Source organism: Festucalex cinctus, chromosome 20, assembly GCF_051991245.1.
Source record: "Festucalex cinctus isolate MCC-2025b chromosome 20, RoL_Fcin_1.0, whole genome shotgun sequence".
Taxonomy (NCBI): domain Eukaryota; kingdom Metazoa; phylum Chordata; class Actinopteri; order Syngnathiformes; family Syngnathidae; genus Festucalex; species Festucalex cinctus.
The window spans coordinates 14,995,266-15,018,324 of record NC_135430.1 but is presented as its reverse complement, the minus strand read 5'-3'; the positions used below and the strand labels follow the sequence as shown (position 1 = coordinate 15,018,324).

Genomic DNA, 23,059 nt, shown 5'->3' with positions numbered 1-23,059 from the left:
TCACTGAACTCAGCTGAAAAAGAGGGGAAGTAAAAATAAACATAAACCGGGCATACCACTTGGCCGGGCAAAACAACAGTAACACCCTATGGTTTCCCACCCCCAACACCTAAAGATGAAGAGGGCTTTTGGATTATAGGTGAAAGGTCTTCAACAAATAAGAACAAGTCCAGTTGCCTCGATTCAAACTTTGTGGATGCCCTGGATGACTGAGAAAGTACAGACTTAAAGAAGCGGTGTTCTAAAATAAAGGTGAGAAAAAGCTATCCCACTGTAGACCTGAATGGAAAAAACAAACACTACATATTCCCACTGCATCCTGAACGCCCCTGAACAGATCGATATTGACACAACATCCTGTTGCTGCCTTGAGGTCTGCCTTTTCTCAAGGCGATTCATTTTTGGCAATAATCAAATTAGCCCACTTTCGTCCATTATTCCACCCACGTATGCACAAACATGCTCGATTTGTTTCCAGCTCAGATCAAGTTGGCCTTTACTGAAACTCAAAACTATTGATATGGTTGATAGGTTAATATTATTTGTATGTAGGTCACTGGAAATCAAGTAGTGTTTCTTATTATGGTTTGAACATAATTAAATTTAAAAAAATGTATTTGTACAAATAACAGCTTCCTCCAACTCTCTCCAGTTAAGTAAATAAACAGCCGTGGCCCACAGCACACAAACAAAGCAAAAATAACAACTCTGAGGTATGTGACAATGTAGAAGTCACATCAATTTCAATACAGTGTGACAAATCGTCATCCAAACTGTGACTCTCCCCTGTGAGAAACAACACCGACAATTCGCAGGAAGTTCATCTAAGGACAGAGGATGAGGATGAGGTCGTGCTCGACGTCAACGGAACTGTCAGCTGAGACGTTTGCCTGAGCTCAACTTTATGTGGCAGCATTGTGTCAATTACCATTTCTCAACCTTTGCATACATACAGTATGTGATTTTTTTTTTTTTAAACCTTCCACAGCCATGCTAGACTTTTTTTTTTTTTAAACATAATGTGTTTGTTTAAATGACAGACCATCAGAGAATTTATCTTGAGTATTTTTTTTTAAATAAATCAAAAACAAATCTAAGAGCATCTCATTATATTGTGCAGGCTTGAATTTGTAAGTGGTATTTACTCGTGTTAAATATTCCAATGTTGTTGTTTTTTTTTTTAATTTACATCTAGGCAAAGAATAGTATGAGCCAACTAACTATATAAACACTGAACTCAACAGCAGTATTTCATTCCATATTGTGGGAGTGTTTACACATAAGTACTCACTCAGCACTTATTCTGCTATATCTGCTAACACACACGCTATACATATTGTAGTGTGTTTGGTTTCACGCCACATTTCTTTCTTTTGCTGCATACTCTAGAAGACGCATAAATTCGAGTTATAACTCTATGAGGAAAGCATAAACATCACATTTAATCTAATTTAAAGGGATACTTCACTTATTTAGCCCATTATACCAATAAAAAGTTCATATTTTGCCTATAATTAATTTGATACTTTGATTATTTTTCACGTACAGTTAGTACCTTTAAAAACACATGACCAAATCTAGAAAACAGGTAACCAATTACAGCTCAGCTTGTGAATGTCACATGACCAAACCTATAAAAAAAGGTGAGCTGTGATTGGTTACCTGAGCCCTTGTGATGTCATTTTCAGTCGACAGCAAGTTGCAAAATGTATTTTTAAAGGTACTAATTGTACATGAAAAATAATGAAAATATCAAATTTATTACAGGCAAAATATTAATTTTTGACTGCAAAAAATGGCTAAATAAGTAAAGTATCTCTTTAACATTCTTTTTTTTTTTTTTTTGGTCTAGTGAGGAATTGAGGATAGGGATCTCTCAAAAAATAAATAAAATAAAAATAAAAATTGAAAAATTATTTTATTTTTGTGTTTTACATTTTTTTAGATAAAATATTCTTTGAATTTTAACAATTTATATTTAAAAAAAAAAAAGAGCAATTGTCAAAAGTCAAAATTCTTGGATGCTGCATATTTTTGTGTTATGGCGCAGCTCTAATTAGCTCTTGGGTCCTCAATAACACGAGTCTAACATTAACACACTGCTTCAGTCATCACAATGTTCAAATGTTTTGTGGCTCCAGACAGATTTTTTTGTTATTTATTTGGTCTAAAATGGCTCTTTTGACAGGAAAGGTTGCTGACCCCTGGGATAGGCATGCATATGTCACTGAAAAAAAACCTGATAATTAAAGTTCTTAGCAGTAATTAGTTATGCTGAAAATTTGGATTTGATGGCATTTTCCCCTCTCAGTCGACGAAAGACGAAAACGAAAGACCGGGAGGCAGGTGATGACATTTTGTTAATCTACGAGATGATGCCTACGTCCGTTTAGTGGCAGATGGCGAGTGGAAACAAAAGCAAAATGCCAGGAGGGTGTTTGGCATTTGACGATAGAGTGGGCGGGGGGGACTTTCTTTTACAAGGTATGTGTGGGAAGCTGCGTTAAATTGCGTAATATAAAGAAAAGCAACAGACATGGTTTGAATCACAGCATCAGTGAATGTACGCTTAAACAAATTGGGAGGTTTGTTATTGTCGTCTCAGATCATTGTTCTTAGCCATTATTGAGTGTTGAGTTCAGTACAATGTACAGGCACAAAAAAAAAAAAGCATAGGTATAAACAAAATTAGCAACCGAAGTAAATCTTTATTTTTGAGCTTAGCTGCACTGTAAGGGAAATAAATGTATTGATTCGCTGTTACGAATGACAAAGTGAAATCATTAGGCTCAATCCAATGAATTGCATGTGAGTTGGCTGATCATTAGCGTTAATTAAGACTAATCCCACTCTCAGCCAGTTGAAGTGGATCTGTGGCCATGGCAACCCACTCCCAAATGGTGAGCGCCGATGAGGCCTGCTGCTGCCTCTTCACTCCCTGCAGCAGTCATTGTGATTTGTGGAGCAATTACCACGCGGCAAGAGGAAAAAAAAAAAAAAAAAAGGAGCACTCGTGACAAACAAGTCAGTGTCCTGTCCAATGTGCCAAATTCTCCCGGTGTCACCCAGAGCACCACAGGGACGGTAAGGAGCCGAGTGCAAATTAAACCATATATACAGTAGATCTGACTCATTAATTTTACATTGTAGTAAGATGGAAGGAGGTGAGGCTGAAGAGGATTAATTATCAAACTCAGAAGTGTAAAAATCTTCTTTACAAGCTTAAATTCTGCCAATTTAAACTATACTCTTTTGTGTCATTGCAACGTGGGGTCTCACTTGTCATAAATATTTTCTCTCTCTCTCTAACGTTACTCAGGTCTTCATGTGTGGGCCTTGCATGTTGTCCTTGGGCTTACAAGGGTAACCCCTTACAAAAACATCAATATTGATACAGTATCTTATCCTTAGAAATGCTTACCTGTCTGACTTCAGGCCCACTCTGTGAAATTATGAACAGTTCATTGTCTCTGGAGGCCCAACTGGCTGGTGACTAATCCAGGATGTAGTGTGCAATTGTCCTCAATGACCCTGAAAGGGATTAACGGTATAGAGAAATGTATGTTGAGATGGAAAGTTGTTTCACAAACTCGTTAACATGTTTTGTTCAAGAATTATACATTAAAGCATATTTTGAACATGCATTACATCCTCACATTATTTGTGTTTTCTTTCCTCCGTGACTGGATAGATACAACTTTTGTTTACTTCGGACCTGTTCATTGCGCGGTATCAAAATGAGTGTGGGCTAGTAATCAAGCATGGCTCAATGGTGTCACCTGGCGGATATTGTTGTAAACAACATATATGACGTGATGCAAATAGGTCAGCTCGCTTGACGACAACTACAGAAAAATAAAAACAGGAGGACTATTTTAAAATCAGAGAAAGTGTCCTCGCTTTAAAAAAAAATCACTTATCCTTTTTCAATAACAAGGTTGCAATGAGTGGGGAAAATTAACACGGCTTTGTTTCGTTCTCGTTGTTTTCCGGATATCCGGCAAGCTTCTCACCACCATTATGACGCGTTTACCCAGAATTCCCAGTAACTAATTCCCCACATATACTATACTTTATTTCACTTAAAATAAGGTATTGTAATTAAAACTAATGAATATTGATATGATTTTGAATGTATATTATAACATGTGGTGTTTTTTTTCCTCAAAGGTTTATTTTACTGACACCAGTACTTAAATACGTAGTCATCTACTAACATTTATATACATTGAAACTAAAAAGCACTTGTGGTTGGTCCGATGGCAGTGAGATTTCAATTGATTGCTACAGTGAGTTTCAGAACCTCTACGTTTCTTCTCTCCCCTCCCTCATCGCCGGCTTAGACTAACCTTTTGGTGGGAAATAGTTTCTCTTGCCCCTCCATTAAAAGTACATCTCATGACGGTTTCGTACCATACATTTAGATTACATTTAAATTTCTTATAATTCATCCTCAGTGCTGCTATATATATTTCTTATGTTATTTTCTCGCTGTCCCCTTTCTATTGAAACGTGTACGTGTGAATTATTACTATCAGGAGTGGCGCTAACCCGACGCTGGAGGGCGCTATAGCCCCGTCAGAAACCTGTTTAGTCCGCGTTTAGGACCTCCAGCATTTTATTTGACGTTCTAATTTACAAATTCTTTTCTCAGGTCCCCTATAGCCCCGGGAGAGAAAAATTACCCATTAAATTTGACACGTTCAAACAACCAATTGAGCTTTATTTATCTATGTCCCTTAATTGTGAACTACCATAATGTGCTGTGCTTTCATGAATGAACAAGGATGTCAGCCAAACTACTTTTCATCATGTGGAAGAAACATATAGAAATCCTTAATCCCACATGGGTTTATATTTTCTAAAATGAATAAATTTACAATCTATACATACAAAATGTGAAAAGAATGGCCCTTTTAACAATCCTGATCTGCATTATTAGTCTTGCATACTACATATTTACCTAATTAAAAAAAAAAAAAAAAAAAAAAGCCAAAATAAAATTCATTATTATTCATTATACAGTATAAGTATGATTTTAGTCTTCAAATAACAAATAACCTAACATAAGATGTGTTATGGTAAATGGACTGCTTTTTATGTAGTGCTTTACTCACACCATATGGTACCCAAAGTGCTTTTCAATGCCTCACATTCACACACCAGTGGTGGGCTTTAAGAATAGTTACCCATATAATTTGTCCTTAAATGTGTACCTGACCCAAAACTGTAAATTGTTATTTTCCTACATGAGTATTTTCAGACAGGTTGATTAATTCAACAAGGAATTTCAGACATTAGCCCATGATTAACTTACACAAACTGAAAACAAAAAGTGTTGATTCATATGCCCTTAAACACATTCTTCCCCAAAATTAAATCAAAACAATAATAGGACGAGCATTTTTAGTGACATTTATTGTAACTGTCAAATTGTTTGGAATAATACAAAAACTATACCGGCTACTTCAGTTTCAACCGATTAAACAAACACACAATAACACCAATCTGTCATCTCTAAAACAACCCCAGCTTGCATTCCACCATCATGTGCGGCTCACCCATTATTTCACTCTGTGTTGGGTCTGAAAATAAAAAGTATGGCTGGTTAGCAACAAAAATGACAATTCTGACCTCGAAAATGAGTCTGTGTGCACATCACCATTGAGGATGTCCTCAAAGCCGATGGATTCATCAGTGCCTCGGAGTATATCCAGCGCTAGATTGGAGCTCTGCAAGAACGGCAGACGCTGGATCTGGAGCAAGGAAGCGGAATCAAAAGGAAACAATGGAAATAAGACATATGAAGCTGCACAGGTGTCAAGGTACAAAGAATATCTCATTACCCGTCTCGCTGCCCTATACTCCATCTGCAACTTGAGTGGGGCATGAAGACCTTGGATGTTTCTCAGGGTAGAGAAATTCATCTTGTCCTGGTTCAGCTGGAACTATTCACCACATCAATAGAAAAGACTTACTTTCAAAGGGAATGTAATCAAGGTACAGCTCAATTGTACCAATTCTTTTGACACAAAAAAAAAAGCACCAAAAGCATGAAAAATGATCTTTCATATACTAGCATGTACTTGTAATTTAAATCTACTTACATTTTTTTCTGACAGCTCCAATGGGTGGGTAGGAATGATCTCACTCTTAACGTTGTTGAAGCTAAACAGTAGACGACAAACTATACATAAGCACGTATTACAGTATGCGATTTCTAATTACTTGCTCAGTAACTCACCCATAGCGCAGTGTATCATGAACGCCGTAAGCCCCCGGTGGACATAAACCAGCCACTGGTACGCTGTCCTTCAGCTGAGAGTGGATACCTCGAGTATTCTGATATTCATGACATACATTTGTTAGCATTTTTACGCGGCAGAATTAAACACGAAATTATAAAACGAGCGACCAAGATTAAAGAAAGCAACCCGCATGTTAAACGCTAGCTAACGAGCACTAGCTAAAGTGACTAATCATATTCACAGACACAAAAAAATGGACGGCAGCGTTAGGGGCTACAAAAAAATTACCAACAAATCATTATTATATAACTACAAGATAGCATTAGATTAAAAAAAAATTACTTCATATTTACAACAACAAAAAGAGAATAATCGTACCATTGTGACTCGACGACTTACACTTTCAATTCAGTCGACAGAAATGTGTCGCTTTGTCAAAACGTCATATCCGGTCACTTATAATGACGTCACATGTTATGCTTCAATCGTTTTTCTAATGTTTATCGAATATTTTAGCTCCAGACTGCGATTTATTTTCAATCGTTGAAGATTATTTTATATTTTATTCTAAAAGCATACTGGATAGCAATAATATACATTGACAAGGCATACTAATAATGTGTAGCAATAATATATATTGACAAGGCATACTAACGGGAATGTGGAAGGGGGTATAGCTCAGTGGTAGAGCATTTGACTGCAGATCAAGAGGTCCCCGGTTCAAATCCGGGTGCCCCCTCATGTGAAATACTTTTTATGCAAACGGGACGATAATTACAACACGTGTCTATTTAGTTGCGTGATGACTAAAATACAATACTGTTTGATTGAAATAAGTACAGTAGAATTAAGAAAATCTTAATAATGGTGGGGGAAAAGGTCACCAAAGTCACAACGGAGCGCCGACATGAATCAACGAGCCCTTATGCACATTTTATCGTATGATGTAGTTCATAATATATACAGCACATTACTACTGTGCTGAATATCGTACAGTACATGTACCGTAGCCTGTCATTTCGAAAGGACAACAGTAGAGGGCAGCATAAAGCTATGAGAAAAAACAAACCCTCAACTTAAAAAAATGTTTTTAATTAGGTAACAAGGAAGTCACAATCAGATAATTGAATAATGAAGTTGTTTTTTTTTTTTTTTTAAATAGTATTTTGACTATAATCGAAGTGAAGTATTTTCCAGCCATGCATCCTTCTAAGGTCCACCTGACCTTAAATGACCAGACAATAAATTTACACTGTTCATGTTGCATTGTTACAGACTGTATGCACACGCATTAACGCTGGCCGTGTCATCTTGGTATGTTTCATAATAACAAGAGTGACACACAACAGAAGATCCAGTCACGCATGGACACACTCACAAACAATTTCCACTGCAATTTACTTTCAGCTCATTGGGCCAAAAAGTGGCAAGTTAATTCATTATTAAAATCCAAAATGGAGGTGGCAGGGTATTCACAGACCTGAAGCTATGAGCTGCCTGAGGAAATCAGGTCAGCAGAGTCACTGACCTCTTTTGAATGTCTTCTTAACATGCCACTGCTTTATCACCGTGGTCTCTTATGTGTGGACCTGCACTGCATCATACCGAAAGGTGTTTATCATTTTACCCCTCACCAAACAGCTGATGCAGCGCATTTCGACACCGCTGCACAACATGGCCACTATAAAATGAGTACCTTTATGACACTGTCCATTAAAACTGCAGGTTCCATTATTGTGTATGCGTGTGCAAGCTCATGGCGTATTTTAGAGTAACATGCAGCACTTTTCTGCCAATCTTCTTTTCCCTCATGTGATGTGATGATTAGAGTGGCCTGAGTCCAGGCTGAAGCTTTGAATTACAGCCAGCGGCATCCATTATGTCATCACCTAGGTCTGCAAGTCACATTTGAAAGGGGTGGGAAATTAAATGGATTCAGTAAAATTTGCACATGTAAAGAACGAGTCTTTTATTAGCGATAGCCATTTTGCACCATTATACATCGTGAATATATTTGCAACTGCTCTCAATGCAGTACCACCATACGGGCACATGACAGCAGCAAGTGACCAAGGAAAGGAAGGCAACACTCTCTTTATGATGACAAGCACGTTCTGATAGCATTTCATCAATTTAATTACACGGCCATTTAAGAGTCAGTAAGGTGGTCAGGTGCTGTCTGTACTGCTCCGTGTATTTGCCCTCTACTGCGATGTAGCATTTTAACATACTCCAGACCTAATTGGCTAACAAAGGGACGCCTAAAGGGGGATAGAAATGCGCATCAACAAATGTTAAATGTTAAGAAACAAATACAATTGTGACATTTGGTGACTGCCCGGTAACCACTGTTAAGCTGTTAGCAGTTTTGCTATGTGTTGTGTGCACTCAACTACGTTTGGCAAACAGAACTTGTAGAAATATTTTATTGTTTTGTTAAACACTGACTCAGAGAGCTTATCAGTAACATTCAATTTTAGAAATGTCAAGAGGTTTTGGGTTATTCTGCTGACTGAGGAAGTGGCTGTGACAATCCATGTATTCTGTACATAAATAAATACCACAGCAGTATGCTTCTATATTATTTAATATTGATGGCAATACTGAGAGTCGATGATTTTACACCGTCAAAGGGCCTTCAGAAGTCATTGCTAAGGCATGTGAAAATGTTTTTGACCACCAGGAAGGGTCACCGTGTGACATTTAAGGAGGTCTGTTTTTTTTGTTTTTTGTGTCACTGTTGTCTTTTCGTGAACTTAAGCCACAAAGCTGTGGGGGACGAGTGCAGCTTTATCCACAGGAAACAGTGTACAACAACAATATTGGATAATGTTTTTTTTTTTTTAAACAATGTTAATTATTGTACTTGTGGAGACCGGCTTAAAAATTTAAATTAACTGTAACATTAAATTGAACTCAGCTGACTTTTGGAAAGAGGTGTGCTTTGCCCTTGATGGATTGGAAAATGAATTACAATCACCCCCTGTATTATGTATTGTATATATGGATCTAATCACAGCATGCATGATTAAATCAAGTCGCTCATAATAATCACAGCCAGGTTGTTGTCTGATCATGTCTCCATGTTCACATCAGGAGCCCAGTGAGATCGTTAGCAATCAGAAGGAGCTTTAGTTTTGAATTTCAACAATGAGATGGAGATTATACCAGATATTTATAGACAGACAGATATTCCCCACACATACAGAGAAAAGAAGAGTCTTTTAGTTCATTATTCTAATTCGTTTAAACAGTCACTTGCCTGGATTCCAGGCCTCATTAGATAAAGCCTTCCTGTTCTCCACCAGGATGTAATTGAACGTAAACAAATATCCGGCAGTAAACACCGCAGCCTCGTTACCGCTCCTTTCACAAACAGATCATTTCCTTCTTTACTTGGTTTAATTAAGCTATTTTAAAATGTGTAACTTAATCTAGCTATATATATATATATATATATATATATATATATATATATATATATGTATATATAAGGCTTTACCAGTTAGACAGATCAATACATGGGAATACAGTAGAACTTCAGAAGTTTAAACATCTTTTTTTGAAGATGAAGAAGTTGATTTTTCAACTAGAAATCCTGGCCGAGCTTTCGTGATGAAACGTAGGACATTCTGTTCTGCATCAAAGTTATGGAAGCCCATAAGTGTCTAAATTCGATAAATAAAAACGCCATTTTGAAATAACTATCCTTTTGATTAGTCAATTATGTAATATGGCCATTAAATTGTAAAATGAGGTGTTAGTATTATTATGAAAAGTGTTATACTATTCTTTAATATTTCATAATGATTATTTTAACATCATCATAATGACATTTACTTTATTTTCAAGGTTTTACAAGATAAGAAAACTTTTTTGTTTTTACTAAGTCAGTTTTTATTCAGCTGTAAAACGCCATTATGTATAATAGAAGACCATTGTGGAAAAGGACATTATGAAATAAAAACAAAAAAAAGAAAAAAGAAAAAAAGAAGATAAAACCTTGAAAAATAAATTAAATGTCATTACTTTCAAAAAGTATGACATTGTTAAAGTAATCATTACGAAATAGTTAATCAAAATAAAATATTTGTTACATATTAAAGATTAGTATGAACACTTTTCATAATAATACTAACACCCCATTGTACAATTTAAGGCCCCTATCACATAATGGTCTGTTACTTATCAAAAGGATAGTTATTTCAAAATGGCGTTTTTATTTCTTGAATTTTGACACTTTTGGGCTTCCATACAAAGAGGTTTGTAGGGGCAGGATCAAAATCGCTAATTGCAGTGGAACACAGAAAACATTTGTTCTAAAGTTACTCAAAATGTGCAAAATGTGCTTAAGTATCGAAAGTAAAAGTAATTTTAAGAGAGTATTTTAAATGCTGATTGTTTTCATTCTTAATTTAGTTTTAGTTCACTTCGTTGATGTGTTGGCTAATGAGCAAAGTTAGCTAGCATCCGTTAGCCTAAACAACAAGATCATTTGACTTCACTGGTTTAATGTAAGTAAATAAAAGATACCTTGATGTGCTTCTCTGCGATTGGCTGGCAACCAGTCCAGGGTGTCCCCCGCCAACTGCCCAGAGCCAGCTGAGATAGGCGCCCGGTACCCCCCGCGACCCTTGTGAGGAATAAGCAGTCAAGAAAATGGATGGATGGATGGATGGATGGATGATGTGCTTCTTCTGAGTTTTTGAATGCCAATATTGATATATGTATTTGTCAAATAGCTTATCTGAAAATAATATATTGCATCACCACCACTGAATTTAACATTGTAGTCGTTATGGTAGACACTCACCTGCTGCTGGATATGTTGTGTGAAATCTAAATAAAAAAGTAAAACACAGACAGATACATGAAAATTGTACTTTACAGCAATGCAGTGTTTGTTACATTGCAAGACTGTTCAGAAGAACTGTTATAACTTCGCCAATGTAAAAGATAAATAAAACGTGCCAAAAATGGATTATGAATCCTCCAAGGACATAATTACAAAATTCAAGCATTCAACGCAGTCCATCCATCACTGTGAGTTTATCAGCTAGCTCTTTGCTGTGCACAGTCACGTGTTGATTTGTGAATGTTGTGCGTTTTGAGAGCAGGTGCTTCCTAGCTTTTGTTGTATTTCTGCATGGACCACCAACTTCAGCCAAATGACTTCACAATTTCAGATATCAGTAGCACGCATACGCGCTTGCGTTCAACACACGTCCATTATTTTTAGCTGCCTGATTCATGGCTTCCTTCATTGTTCTAGATTAACACTCTTGCTCAAAGCTGGGGAAGCTTGAAGATTTAAATAGTAGAAGTAGTCAGTGTGTCACTTCTGGAACCAGTGGTCTGAAAAGTAGCTGCAAAAAAAGGTTTTCTGAATCTCTTTTTAAAGGGATATTTTACTGATTTAGCCATTTTTGGCAGTCAAACAATATTTTGCCTATAATAAATTTGATATTTTCATTATTTTTCTTGTACAATTAGTACCTTTAAAAACACATTTTGCAACTTGCTGTCGACTGAAAATGACATCACAAAGGCTCAAGTAACCAATCACAGCTCAGCTTGTGAATGTCACATGACCAAACCTAGAAAACAGGTGAGCTGTGATTGGTTACCTGAGCCCTTGTGATGTCATTTTCAGTTGACAGCAAGTTGCAAAATGTGTTTTTAAAAGGGACTATTTGTATGTGAAAAATAATTAAAGTATCAAATTAATTATGGACAAAATATTAACTTTTTATTGCTATAATCGGCTAAATAAGTGAAGTATCCTTTTAAGTATCTGGAACTCAGCTACTGTGTGAATAATGTTTTCATGTTTAGAATGCATAATTAATGCACATAATGGGGGGGGGCACTAAATTTCAGAATTGCAGATTTGTTTATCTGTTTGTTTGTTTTTAAATGTTTAAACATGGCATTCAGATTCATATTGAATTTGTGGACTATAAATTACGCAGCAAAATCCACGTTTTGATCTCTCCCAGGGGGCGGCCATTTTGCTACGTGCTGTCGCCGGAACATGACATCAAAGTTGCTCAGAACTCAGGTAACGACCAATCACGGTTCACCTGTTTTCTGAGTTTGGACACGTGACATTTGCAAGCTGAGGCGTGATTGGGTCATTACTTGAGTCCTAGGCAACCGTGATGTCATTTTCAGCCGACAGCAAGTGTCAAAATGGCTGCCGCTAGACATGGATAAAAACAGGTGGATTTTGCTATCTGAAGCGTTTCAACCTCTAAACCTTTCATTGAAATATGGGGCTATAAGTGGGAGATTTCCTTTATATAACATAACCTTTAAAAAAAAAAAAAAAAAAAAAAAACACACATTAAAAAATCCATATTGTATAATTATACTTTCATCAACATGATAGCAGATAATTTCCTGCCATGTCATGTACGATACAGATCATACATATTTTAGAACCAAATACTTCCCACCATAAATATTCATGAATCACGGCTACATTAGTACGCTGGAAAGAAATTGACATTCAGAATCAATTATGAAGTATATTTTGGTTGAATTCAACATTTTTAGCCCACTTTTTTAATGTGATGTCCACTAATGCCAAACATAGTTCAGCAGTTTTGCTCTTTGGGGCTTTTTATACGCTGACGTGCATGCATGCGTGCGTGGCTCTCATTGCACATAAACTGCTGATATAGCCAAGCCCGCGTTGTGCAAAGGAACGGCATTAGAATATCTATCATACATACGATACTATAATCTCAAAACTGTCACACAACAATGCAGCTGTAGAATAAAGGAGGGCAAAGAAGGATTATATCATTGTAGGTTAATGGATGGAGACCACCACACATTGTGTTATTGCAAGCCACTAATCTGCCTGAATCATATAATATGTCAGCCGTTATGCAGTTTAGGCTTAGGAAAAACAGGTGAGGACTCCCAAATGCAATTTCTGGGAAGTGCTAATATATTTCCCTGAAATGCAAACAGCTGGGTTGTTGTATTCTTGGAATTATTTAAATGAGGCGAGTCTCTGCTCTCTAGCATTTAATTTAAATGCACAAAAAGAGCCATTTTATTTCATTTGAACACTTTATCATTGTTGGAATTTTGGGATGCTGGGTAAAAAAACAAAAAAACAAAAAAACAAAAAAACAAAAAAAACATTTTTGCTCTTTACAAGATAAAATGTGACATTAATTTCAACAGATCATGTCCTGTCACTTTTCTGAACAGTGTTTCCTCTTGCAGACAAGAAATAGTATTTTACAGTGTTTATTACAGTAATACTGTACATAAAATAATGACATATTTGCGTATGTACTTTCATTAACAAAGCATTAAAAATGCAAGAGATTGAAATCTTGCCTCAACCCTTGATGGATTCTCTTGCCAATTAACTGATCAAAATACACAAAAAAAGATGCAAACATATTCTGGCGTAAGCGCAGTGTGACAAATACACAATGACCTGTTATATAATTTTGATGCATTGAATTAAGTAAGAGGCATGATTAATGTCATCACTTCAGTAATAAGCTTTGGGGACAAATTTTGTGATATTTTTATTTTTTACCTTCCTCCTTGTCATTTACTATAGGTTTAATACAAGGTGGATCGTCTTTTTTTTTTTTTTTTTTTTTTTTTTAATGGCACTTCAAGGTTGTTATTGTCTTCAACAGCAGATATGAGTCCCTGTGGGAGATTTGACAGTCAGGCTGATACAATTAATTAAAGTGCTCGAAAGTGGTTAGAGGCTGCTTTTTCGTCATAAGACGTGATTAAAATCCACCCGCACCACAATGGATGACACTTTTCTAGGTCATTTCTGTTAATTGGCCTTCGATAGGCTGTTGCAATCAATGGCTGTTACGATAAAAATACATACATTACATGTTACTTTTGAGCTTGGTGGAGCATTGAAGTGATGGCTGGATTAATTAAAGGACCTCAGATAGATCACTTTGAATAAAAATCATATTCAAAACTAGGGATGTTCGATACCACTTTTTTTCAGACCGATACCGATACTCAGACCCTCAGTACTCACCGATACAAACTGCCGATACCAGTAGTACATTTGACAAACCAAAAAATATATATATAAAAAACACTAAAAGATATTTTTAAACAAATATATTCCTTTAATTTTGACAAGTCTTCAATAGTCTTAACGCTCAAAATAAAACACAAAAATGCTCTTTTAGTTTAAGATTCACAATTTTGAAGTATTTCCAAACCGGTGAAGTTTTGGTGAAAAACTGCTGCAAGCTAGCGCTAGTTACAGGCAAGGAGGACTCACTTAACGTCTTCCCCCCTCTGTCATCGGTCGTTTGTACTCGTCTGCGTCACGAGTACTCGAGTACTTGAAAAAAGGCTGGTATCGGCCCGATACCGATACCTGGTATCGGTACTCGCCCATCCCTATTCAAAACACTGCAGTAGGAATTAGACTAAATAAAGACTGAGGGCAAAAGGAATCGTATGATAACTTGCCAAGATGCAACAGCATGTAGTACACCATCACCATGATGTTGGTTGGCTGTGCTATAATGCCACATTTTAACCTTTCTTTAATTATACAGTCAGTCGCCATAACCTGAAGTATGAAGTACATCAAGTCATGCCTTTTCTCTAAGTCCTTCTCTGATGGAGGGCAAAATATATCAATAATACTGCCGAAAGAACTATCAGGAGAAAATGTTATTTGAAATATTTCATTGAAAAGGGCAATGCATAACATTTCTTTCCTTAGTTGACATTTCTACACAACACAACATATTCAAATTCCATATTGAGTGCCTGTTTAATTGAATGCGATATTTCATTGTTGATTTTATTCCACTGTTCCCTTCCGACTTGCCTATTAAGAATGTCATTTCAGCTACCTACAGTCTTTTTTTTTTCCCCTCACGAGTGTGAAAAAAAAAAGAAAAAAAGAGAGGCCTCTATAGTTCACAACACTGCACACACATCTACTTGACGTGTCTAATAGAGAAGTGGCCACTGTTATTCATTCGGAACAAATGAGATTTGAATAAGTAAGAAAAACCACAACTCATGTAGGTGGAAACGTATTGTGCCAGTTTATTGGTAATTGTTTGACATTTGATGTTCATTTCAGATTGTTTGGATGTAACTGCAGATAACAGCAGACTCACAAAATGGTACAATGTCGGTAATCATCATCATCATCATAAGAATACAGTAATAATAAGAATCATTACCATCATAACAATAATAATAAGAATCATCATCATATCATCATCATCATCATAACTAGTGTTGTTCCAATACCGATACTGGTATTGGCAGAGATGCCGATACTGCATTAAAACAGTGGTATCGGTATCGGTGAGTAGTCACAAGTAACATATGCCGATACCATTAATTCCAACACAAATCAACATCATCATCATCATCATCATCACCATCACGACGAACCACAACAATAATCGTAAATCATCATCATCATCAGAACAATACAGTAATAACAATCATCAGATCATCATAACAATAATCAGAATCATCATCATCATAACAATAATCATCATCATTACATCGTCATTTTCATTATCATCACAACACTAATAATAATAATAATAATAATAATAATAATAATAATAACTCTGAATAGGAGACAAAAGTAATCTCCATGGTTTTAAGAGATATATAATTGATACTGTATACTTTCTCTCAAAATGTTGGATTTACATCTTGAGTTGTTGTCTACCAGAAGTGTCTATAGAGTACACAATTACAAGTTCCAACATTATAGTGTTTTGACTTTGTATTATGCAGTATACACTAAGGGTGTCACGATTTCGATTTTTTATCGAAATCGATCGAAATTACGTCACGATTTCGAGCATCGAAATAGAAGAGAGGACACACGATTCGATGCCCCCCCACCCCGCGCCCGCCGCCACCGCCGCCACCGCCGCCACCGCCACCTCCCAGGAAAGCAAATGAGACGCAGCCATTCAGCTACTAGCTAACGGCACTTGTTAGCTGACTTCTCCTGCAGTCATGATGGCAAGCGCGGACAGACACAGCAATGGTGCTTCAAGCCGCTCCCGCTTCTCTCGTCACCAGTTTGGAAACATTTTGCGTTCCCGGTGAGTTATGTCGACAACGTTCACGTTGTCGATAAAAAGACCACAGTTGCAAGATATGCTATGTGCGCGTACTGTACTCGGCCACGGTGTTACGCCCGGCTCGTCAAGGGGAAGGGAAGTAACACAATAACAGAAAATATAGAGTAGATAAACACGGGTCGACTTTAACATCTGAGTAGTTTTAATTGAAATTTCAGGCAGGGGTTTGACAAGGGAGTGAAAGTGGAAGGTGAACAAATAATAACCGCATTTGACAGAACTGACAGAACGGAGGAGAAACAACAGTAACCAATAGGGGTATAATACACGGATACACAATAGCGTCGCGCTGGCACAGTCGTCCAATCGGAGTGTCGCGCTGGCACAGTCGTCCAATCGGAGTGTCGCGCTGGCACAGTCCTCCAATCAGAGTGTCGCGCTGGCGCATTCAAACTGAATGGCCCGAGCCGCCAGCCGTAACAACGGGAAACACGACAAACATGACGGGACATTTACGCAGGCATCACAAAGATTTAGATTTATCAAATTCAACTAGAAGTGGGAAAACAACGGTCCAACCAACTATTTCATCCTCATTTACAGTGAAACTTCCACACACTTCAGCTCGCGCGAAACGCCAGATCCATAGGTCTATTTATAGCAGCAGACCTGCAGCCTTGGAAAACGCTGGATTCAAACATTTAATTAGTGTACTTGAACCACGCTACAGTATGCCCAGCAACTGTAAATGTTGGGATATAGTTTGTTCAGGCTGTATTTGTTCCATGACTTTGGATACAATATATTTTTTGTTGTTGTTGCACATTGCACATTATTTTAAGAGGAACGCACAGCACACTGTTGTAACCAAAAACAGTCAATAGATGGCAGGCACCCACTGTGACTTTTTGTTTTTGTTTTTTTATTTTTTATTTTACACTTCAGTAAGAACAAGACGGTTAACTTTATATTGTAAATAAATTCTTTGAATTTGATCATTCCTGCCTAATGTCAATTATCATATATTACATAAATTTACACAAAAATAATATGGAAATTGCATCACCTATATGTAGCCGATCTTTTGAAATAAGATTTACTGTACAATGAATAGAACCAATGATCATAGACTAGCCTTAGCCTACAGAAGCATATGCCTCTGTGTTATAAAGTGGGGGAGCGGAAAAAAAAAAAAAAAAAAATCGAAAAAAAAATCGAATCGTGACCCCAAAATCGAAATTTAAATCGAATCGTGGAGTTGGCGAATCGTGACACCCCTAGTATACACGTATTACTCGACTTGCCTTACCTAATGAAGTGCCCATTAAGTATGCCGCATGTGGGCCATTTTGTCTAACGCACACAATTCAGTCCGACATGTTGGCTTGTTGTGCAGGGGTCATTTGAACCCAGCAGGTAGACTTTGGCTCATTATTCCACATCCTGACACGCACACACTCACACGTACTCACACACTTCAACACAATGCTTCAACAGCAGGAGTAGCCTCTGCCAGCATAAACTGTCTCATTACTGTACTTTCCCATCACCACACGTTTGACCAGCAATGAATAAGAAAGGTCACGCCCTCAAGAAGGCCACCAGTTGTTATGCACGAGTCAGTGGGTTGGGACCTCCATGTGCAAAAAGCACATGGGAACTGTGACTGTACACAACCAAAAGAAGCCATTCAAGCATGATGGGCTTTCAAATAACGAAAGGCTTGTTTGTGACTTGCGCTGGAGAGACGTTTGAGTTTTTGCAGGGCAGCGCACGAATAAAACTGTTTACATTCAGACAAAAGATATGGTTAGATTTTATCCATATTTGAAGAGAGGTCACGGCAAGATTAAGGTTTGGGATTTAATTTTGTGTCCACCTGTTCGTGAACATCCAAGGAAGCGTGTTTACAAATGTGAAAATATTTTCATTATCGGCCTCACTGCTCTTTCATTCCTTGAATAGTTTTGTGTTTGTATGAGACACTTCAAAAGGCTTCCGTAAAACCTTGGAGACAAGCGTACTGTATTCAAGGTAACACAGAATCGGTCTAATTCACTGTCTTATGACTGAATACTGCAATATGCTGACCTGCATACATGTAACAATTTGCATTTATAAGCCTGCAGCATTACTGTTTGTCCATTTATCATTGCTAGGTAATGATTGATGTCTTTCATAAGAACATTTGTCCTGGGGGAGAACGCTAAGTTGGTCAAAAAAATATATATTCTCAAGTCAGAAGCAGAAGTTTGATTGGAACTACTTTCCCCAGCACTGTGAAATTGATCTTTTTTCTTCTTTTTCTTATGATGACAAGCACAATTTTTATGTTTTGTGTGCCTACCTTGGTGGCTGAGTCAGTCATATCTAAAACTTCAGCCATCTGCCACAACACAATCTAATGACGTGTGATTAATTATGAGATATGATCAAACAAAACAAAGTACGTGTGTTACTTACTTACTTATTGTGATTGCAGTTTATTCCCAACTACATCATATTGACAGTTGATGTCCGTTCACACTGCAGGTGTCAAACTCATTATTTTATGTGGCCCTCGAAGGCAAAGAAAATTGCACTGATTTCATGTTTCATGCGAGGGGGCAGAAAATAAAACTTCTATATTGTAAGCATTTGTTATTTAAAATAAATTGTGACATTATTATAATGAATTAATTATTATAAATATTGATTTTAAAATACATGGAATAAACATATTTTTACTGCTTCTGACTTGAAAATTATATATTTTTGCTAGGTAGTTAATAAAGCTGGACTAGAATTGCTCAACTTGGCAATGTAAATTATGTAGTTAGGACGATGACTCCCATCAACTCAGCTCGAGTCTATATTTATAGAGCACTTTAAAACAACCACGGCTGTTTTGCTAAGACGGGAACCCAGGGGCAGCAGATACCAATGAAAACACTAGGGGCCCCGGAATTGAACCCTGTGGAACACAATACATTCCATTATACATGTACATTCGTATTGCACATATTCATCCGACTACTTTCTCTTTTTTTCGATATAGTTAGTATGACGGGACTACAATAACTAAACATGACATCCTGGTTTACACCATGCTACTTTTGAAAGCTGAAAATATAAAAGTAAACAAACTCAGGGCACAAGTATCTTGAATTAACATAATTTCACCTAAAAATAGGTGATCATCCTACATTATATACTGTATGTCAACTTGTAAAGTAAATAGGAACCTGAACTACTTGCTTCCAACCAGCGTCCTGTTTCCCACAAAATGCACCAGTGTTTTGTAAAACAACAGTATGGTGAGTAAGACATTATGCTTAGTTAAGTTCCTGCCTTTGTGTCCGTATGTTCTTTAATTGTGCAGGCGAAACGGTCTCGTTTCAGAGAGCAAGTTAGGTCAAGTGTGGGTTGACTGACCCAAGGAAAAGGCAAGGTAAATAGCTTTTATAGCCTCCGCCACAACACAGCGGACTAAAATGAGTCTTTGGGTTGTTTTGTTATCCCTTTCCTAGACTGTAAGATCATTTAATGGCCTCTCATTGTTAATGTGGGTGAATAATGTGATTGTGATTTTCCAGTCTTCACAAAGATGCACCTTTGGACCTAGAATTGGATTTACTGGCTCTGCAGGCGACCCACAGTGAATACCAACTACCTACCAATGGCAATGAGATTTAAAAAAAAAAAAAAAAAAAAAAAAAAAAAAACATCTTTTCTTTCTGGCCCAAGCTTTGCCTTAAACAACACAGTCTTCCAAGTGACAACACACAAGGGCCCCCAACTGACAGGACTTTAATTTGCAGTAGCGAGACATTACACAGTACATTTGGTCTGCTAGAGGTCAGTGATCTGATGGAATTTGTTGATTGAGTATGGTACACGTTTTTGTTCAACTTTCCCAAGTTTTCCTCATTAGTGTCGCAGAGACAAAACATACAGAACATCATCAGTGCATATTGAAACACATATTTAATTGCTTAACTCCAAACAAACATATCAGCAAGTCAAGCAAAAACTGCACTTAAATAAGATGATCATATCTATGCCTTAATTGTGAGAACGTGGAGCGAAACAGCATAATCAACATTTCTAAATAGATTTCATCTCAAGAAGTGGAGCTTTGATCAAACACCTGATTTTGTATTTATCAATTATACAAGCAATGCAATGGAAATTTAGCACAACATGTTTGCTACATGTGATCGTGTGTATTACGTGTGTATTACTGTATAATTGCCACACATGCGTCTATCCATCCAACCGTCCAACAAGTTGACGTCAATAAGCGATCCTAACAAAATAGGATGATTATGGATGGTACATGATATTTGTAAAAGGTCACGCAGCAGTTGAATTGTGATGATTATTGATTCAAAACAAATTGATCCAACCATAATTCTGAAACAAGATTCATAGTTTGGGCAGGGGTTAAAAATCACTTATATAAGCATCACTTTTAATGCCTAACAAGTTTATGCTAACTACTTGTATATTTTTTATGCCAGTTGACTATTCCTCTTGAGTGAAGTTAGAATGAAACGCAAAAGCAAATCTAATGGATGGATTATTTTCCGAGTTGTACCCTTTCAATCGATATAATGTTAACCACTTATTAATATATGTTCGGCATGGACTAACGTAATTCATTTCCGTTTGTAGTTCAGTTTCGCAACTAGACTTTCTCTCTGGAATCCAAACATGTCTTAATTTGCCTGCTATTATGTTGTTCAGTGTTGGATGTTCTCCACGTTAACGCAGTTCCAGACAGATATCTGTGAAATGTGGATTTGATCACTCCAAAGACTTCAGTTCGGTGTTAAACGCGCTAGCCGTGTCAGTGCTAGGTTAGCGTAGCAATTAGCATGACTTCTCCATCTTTCCTCATCATCTCATAGTCTGAACAATACTTTTTAGATATGTGGCTTATTCGCCGCCAACTCAGGAGCAAGTTTGCAATGTGTTTAGCTACACTAGTAGCCAGTGAAGATTTGTTACTAGCTAGCTGGCGCAAGTGGGAAAGTCTCCACAGTTAAAAAAAACTTCAAACTCTGTGATTCTCAGATTTGTTTTTTCAATGTGTTTTAATGAGGCGCGAAATCCAAATTTTGACCTGCAAACTGCAAAGTCACCCGCTTAGTGGGCAATTTTGAGTTTTTCATTAGTCTAATAGGCACGATTGTGTGAAATTGAATTTACACGAGCACAGGGAAACCTGCAATATAGTCATTAGCATGTGATTATGTGTTATTTTGGGATCTCTTTCCAGTGAAGTCTCTTTCATTTCTATAACAGACTCGTCGTTCTCCCATTCCGTAGAACAAAACTTAGTGGTGGTATTTTGAGCGTGATGCAATAATTGTGCACGTTGATTGGAAGGTCATGAGCGCTGATCTTCCTTCCTTTTGTCCCCCATGGGGTCCGACCGCAGCCAATGCAGTTAATTTCGTTAATGTGGTCGTAGCACTATTCAATATATCCTGCACTATAATGCAGGAAACGAGTTGGATTGTCATGCAGGACACAATGTGTGAAAACTTCGGACATTTTAATTCCATTTGACTGTGTGGGGATCTGCATTACTAAAAATGCTTTCAGTGTCACACAAACATTTGGCCACACATTTGGGAATGAATACATATCTGCATAATATAACCTAATAATGAATGAAGTGATTTGAAGCTTGTACCATTTCCTTACGCACGTATTGAGTTGAGGTCCAATCATAGACGACCTGAGTCACAAGACAGCACAGAGCGGTCAAATAAGGCTGGAAAGTGAACAGAAACAAGACAAAACCAACACAATCAGCTGAAACTAATGTAAAGAGAAAAAAACAAATGTCTTTGAATACAGTAAAAGTATTGTTTCGGTGTCAAGGAACTATGTTGGAATTAGCTGAGGGTCTCTATTTTGACCAAAGTAGTAATTTGCTGCCATCTTGTGGCAGCTATTTGCAATAATAATTGGCAAATTAAAGTGGTTCCCCATTGTTGCTGTTATTATGCCAAAAACAACAATCCAAATGGATTTTTGTAGCTCCTTTTGGGAGATATTGGGGCGGGTCATGACATGACATGACATGACACGACAAGCTAAGTGAATTTTAAGAAAGGACAAAAATAAGCAACAGGAGAGTAAAAGGGACATATGAATCACAAAAAAAAAAAAAATATGCGAGGAGTAAGTCATTTTTTCTTGACATTCACCATGTTTAGGGTCGTTTGCACGAAGGCACCAGATGTGCTTGTGCCGATGACCTCATTTCCTTCTCTCTGGTGCTTATCGTTGCTCGGTTACAAAATCCTCCTCAAAAACTCCCATGCAGGTTAAATTTTGGTAGCGATGGATGTCTTTTGGCATAAGCTCACAAAATTCCGATTGGTACACGTCTTGCGACCTACATCCACTACATTTTCAAATCTCTGTATAGGAGGAGATGGGAAAGCCGAGATATAAATTTTGGACCTCACCTCTTGATTTGACAGGTCAGTGAGGCAGAAGTGACACTGATGTGGTTTTTCAGATGTGATACTATTTTTAACTTTAAGTGCTGCCTGTCCTATTGAGAGAACTGTTGGAGTGACTGTGCCTCGCCACATCCAGCGCTGATTTTTGAAATGATTTGCATGACTAAAGGGGGAAAAAGAAGCTCTATCACATCATTGAAAATATTTTTCGGTTACTTGGTGTAATTTTTTTTTAATTAAGATTCTTCCTTTTAAAAAA

At 37.2% G+C, this 23,059-nt stretch overlaps 1 protein-coding gene and 1 non-coding gene across 4 annotated transcripts; one reads left to right on the top strand and one right to left on the bottom strand.

Annotated features, from left to right (window-relative positions):
- Positions 1-3,446: 3,446 nt before the first annotated feature.
- Positions 3,447-22,037, bottom strand: pomp (proteasome maturation protein). 3 transcript variants are annotated; one of them, XM_077508737.1, is made up of 8 exons: positions 22,020-22,037; positions 11,062-11,087; positions 10,782-10,881; positions 6,245-6,342; positions 6,108-6,168; positions 5,847-5,948; positions 5,635-5,756; positions 3,447-3,531 (listed from the first exon to the last, which is right to left on the bottom strand). In XM_077508737.1, exons 1-8 carry the CDS (start codon positions 22,020-22,022, stop codon positions 3,462-3,464), a joined length of 582 nt encoding a protein of 193 aa, XP_077364863.1. In that variant the 5' UTR covers positions 22,023-22,037; the 3' UTR covers positions 3,447-3,461. The 3 variants fall into 3 exon arrangements, with proteins under 3 accessions (XP_077364863.1, XP_077364865.1, XP_077364864.1); XM_077508738.1 differs by lacking the exon at positions 3,447-3,531 and adding an exon at positions 5,400-5,585 and having other exon boundaries at positions 5,663-5,756; XM_077508739.1 differs by lacking the exons at positions 10,782-10,881; positions 11,062-11,087; positions 22,020-22,037 and adding an exon at positions 6,627-6,719.
- On the top strand, positions 6,916-6,987 carry trnac-gca (transfer RNA cysteine (anticodon GCA)). The gene has a single exon. It is a non-coding gene; the product is annotated as a tRNA-Cys (tRNA).
- Positions 22,038-23,059: the final 1,022 nt, after the last annotated feature.

What these genes read in the sequence shown, in the direction of transcription:
- pomp (XM_077508737.1), bottom strand. An exon ending in CATGATACACTGCGCTATGG is followed by an intron (nt 6,169 to 6,244) that starts GTGAGTTACTGA and finishes TCTACTGTTTAG; the next exon opens with CTTCAACAACGTTAAGAGTG. An exon ending in CACACAGACTCATTTTCGAG is followed by an intron (nt 3,532 to 5,634) that starts GTCAGAATTGTC and finishes AATCCCTTTCAG; the next exon opens with GGTCATTGAGGACAATTGCA.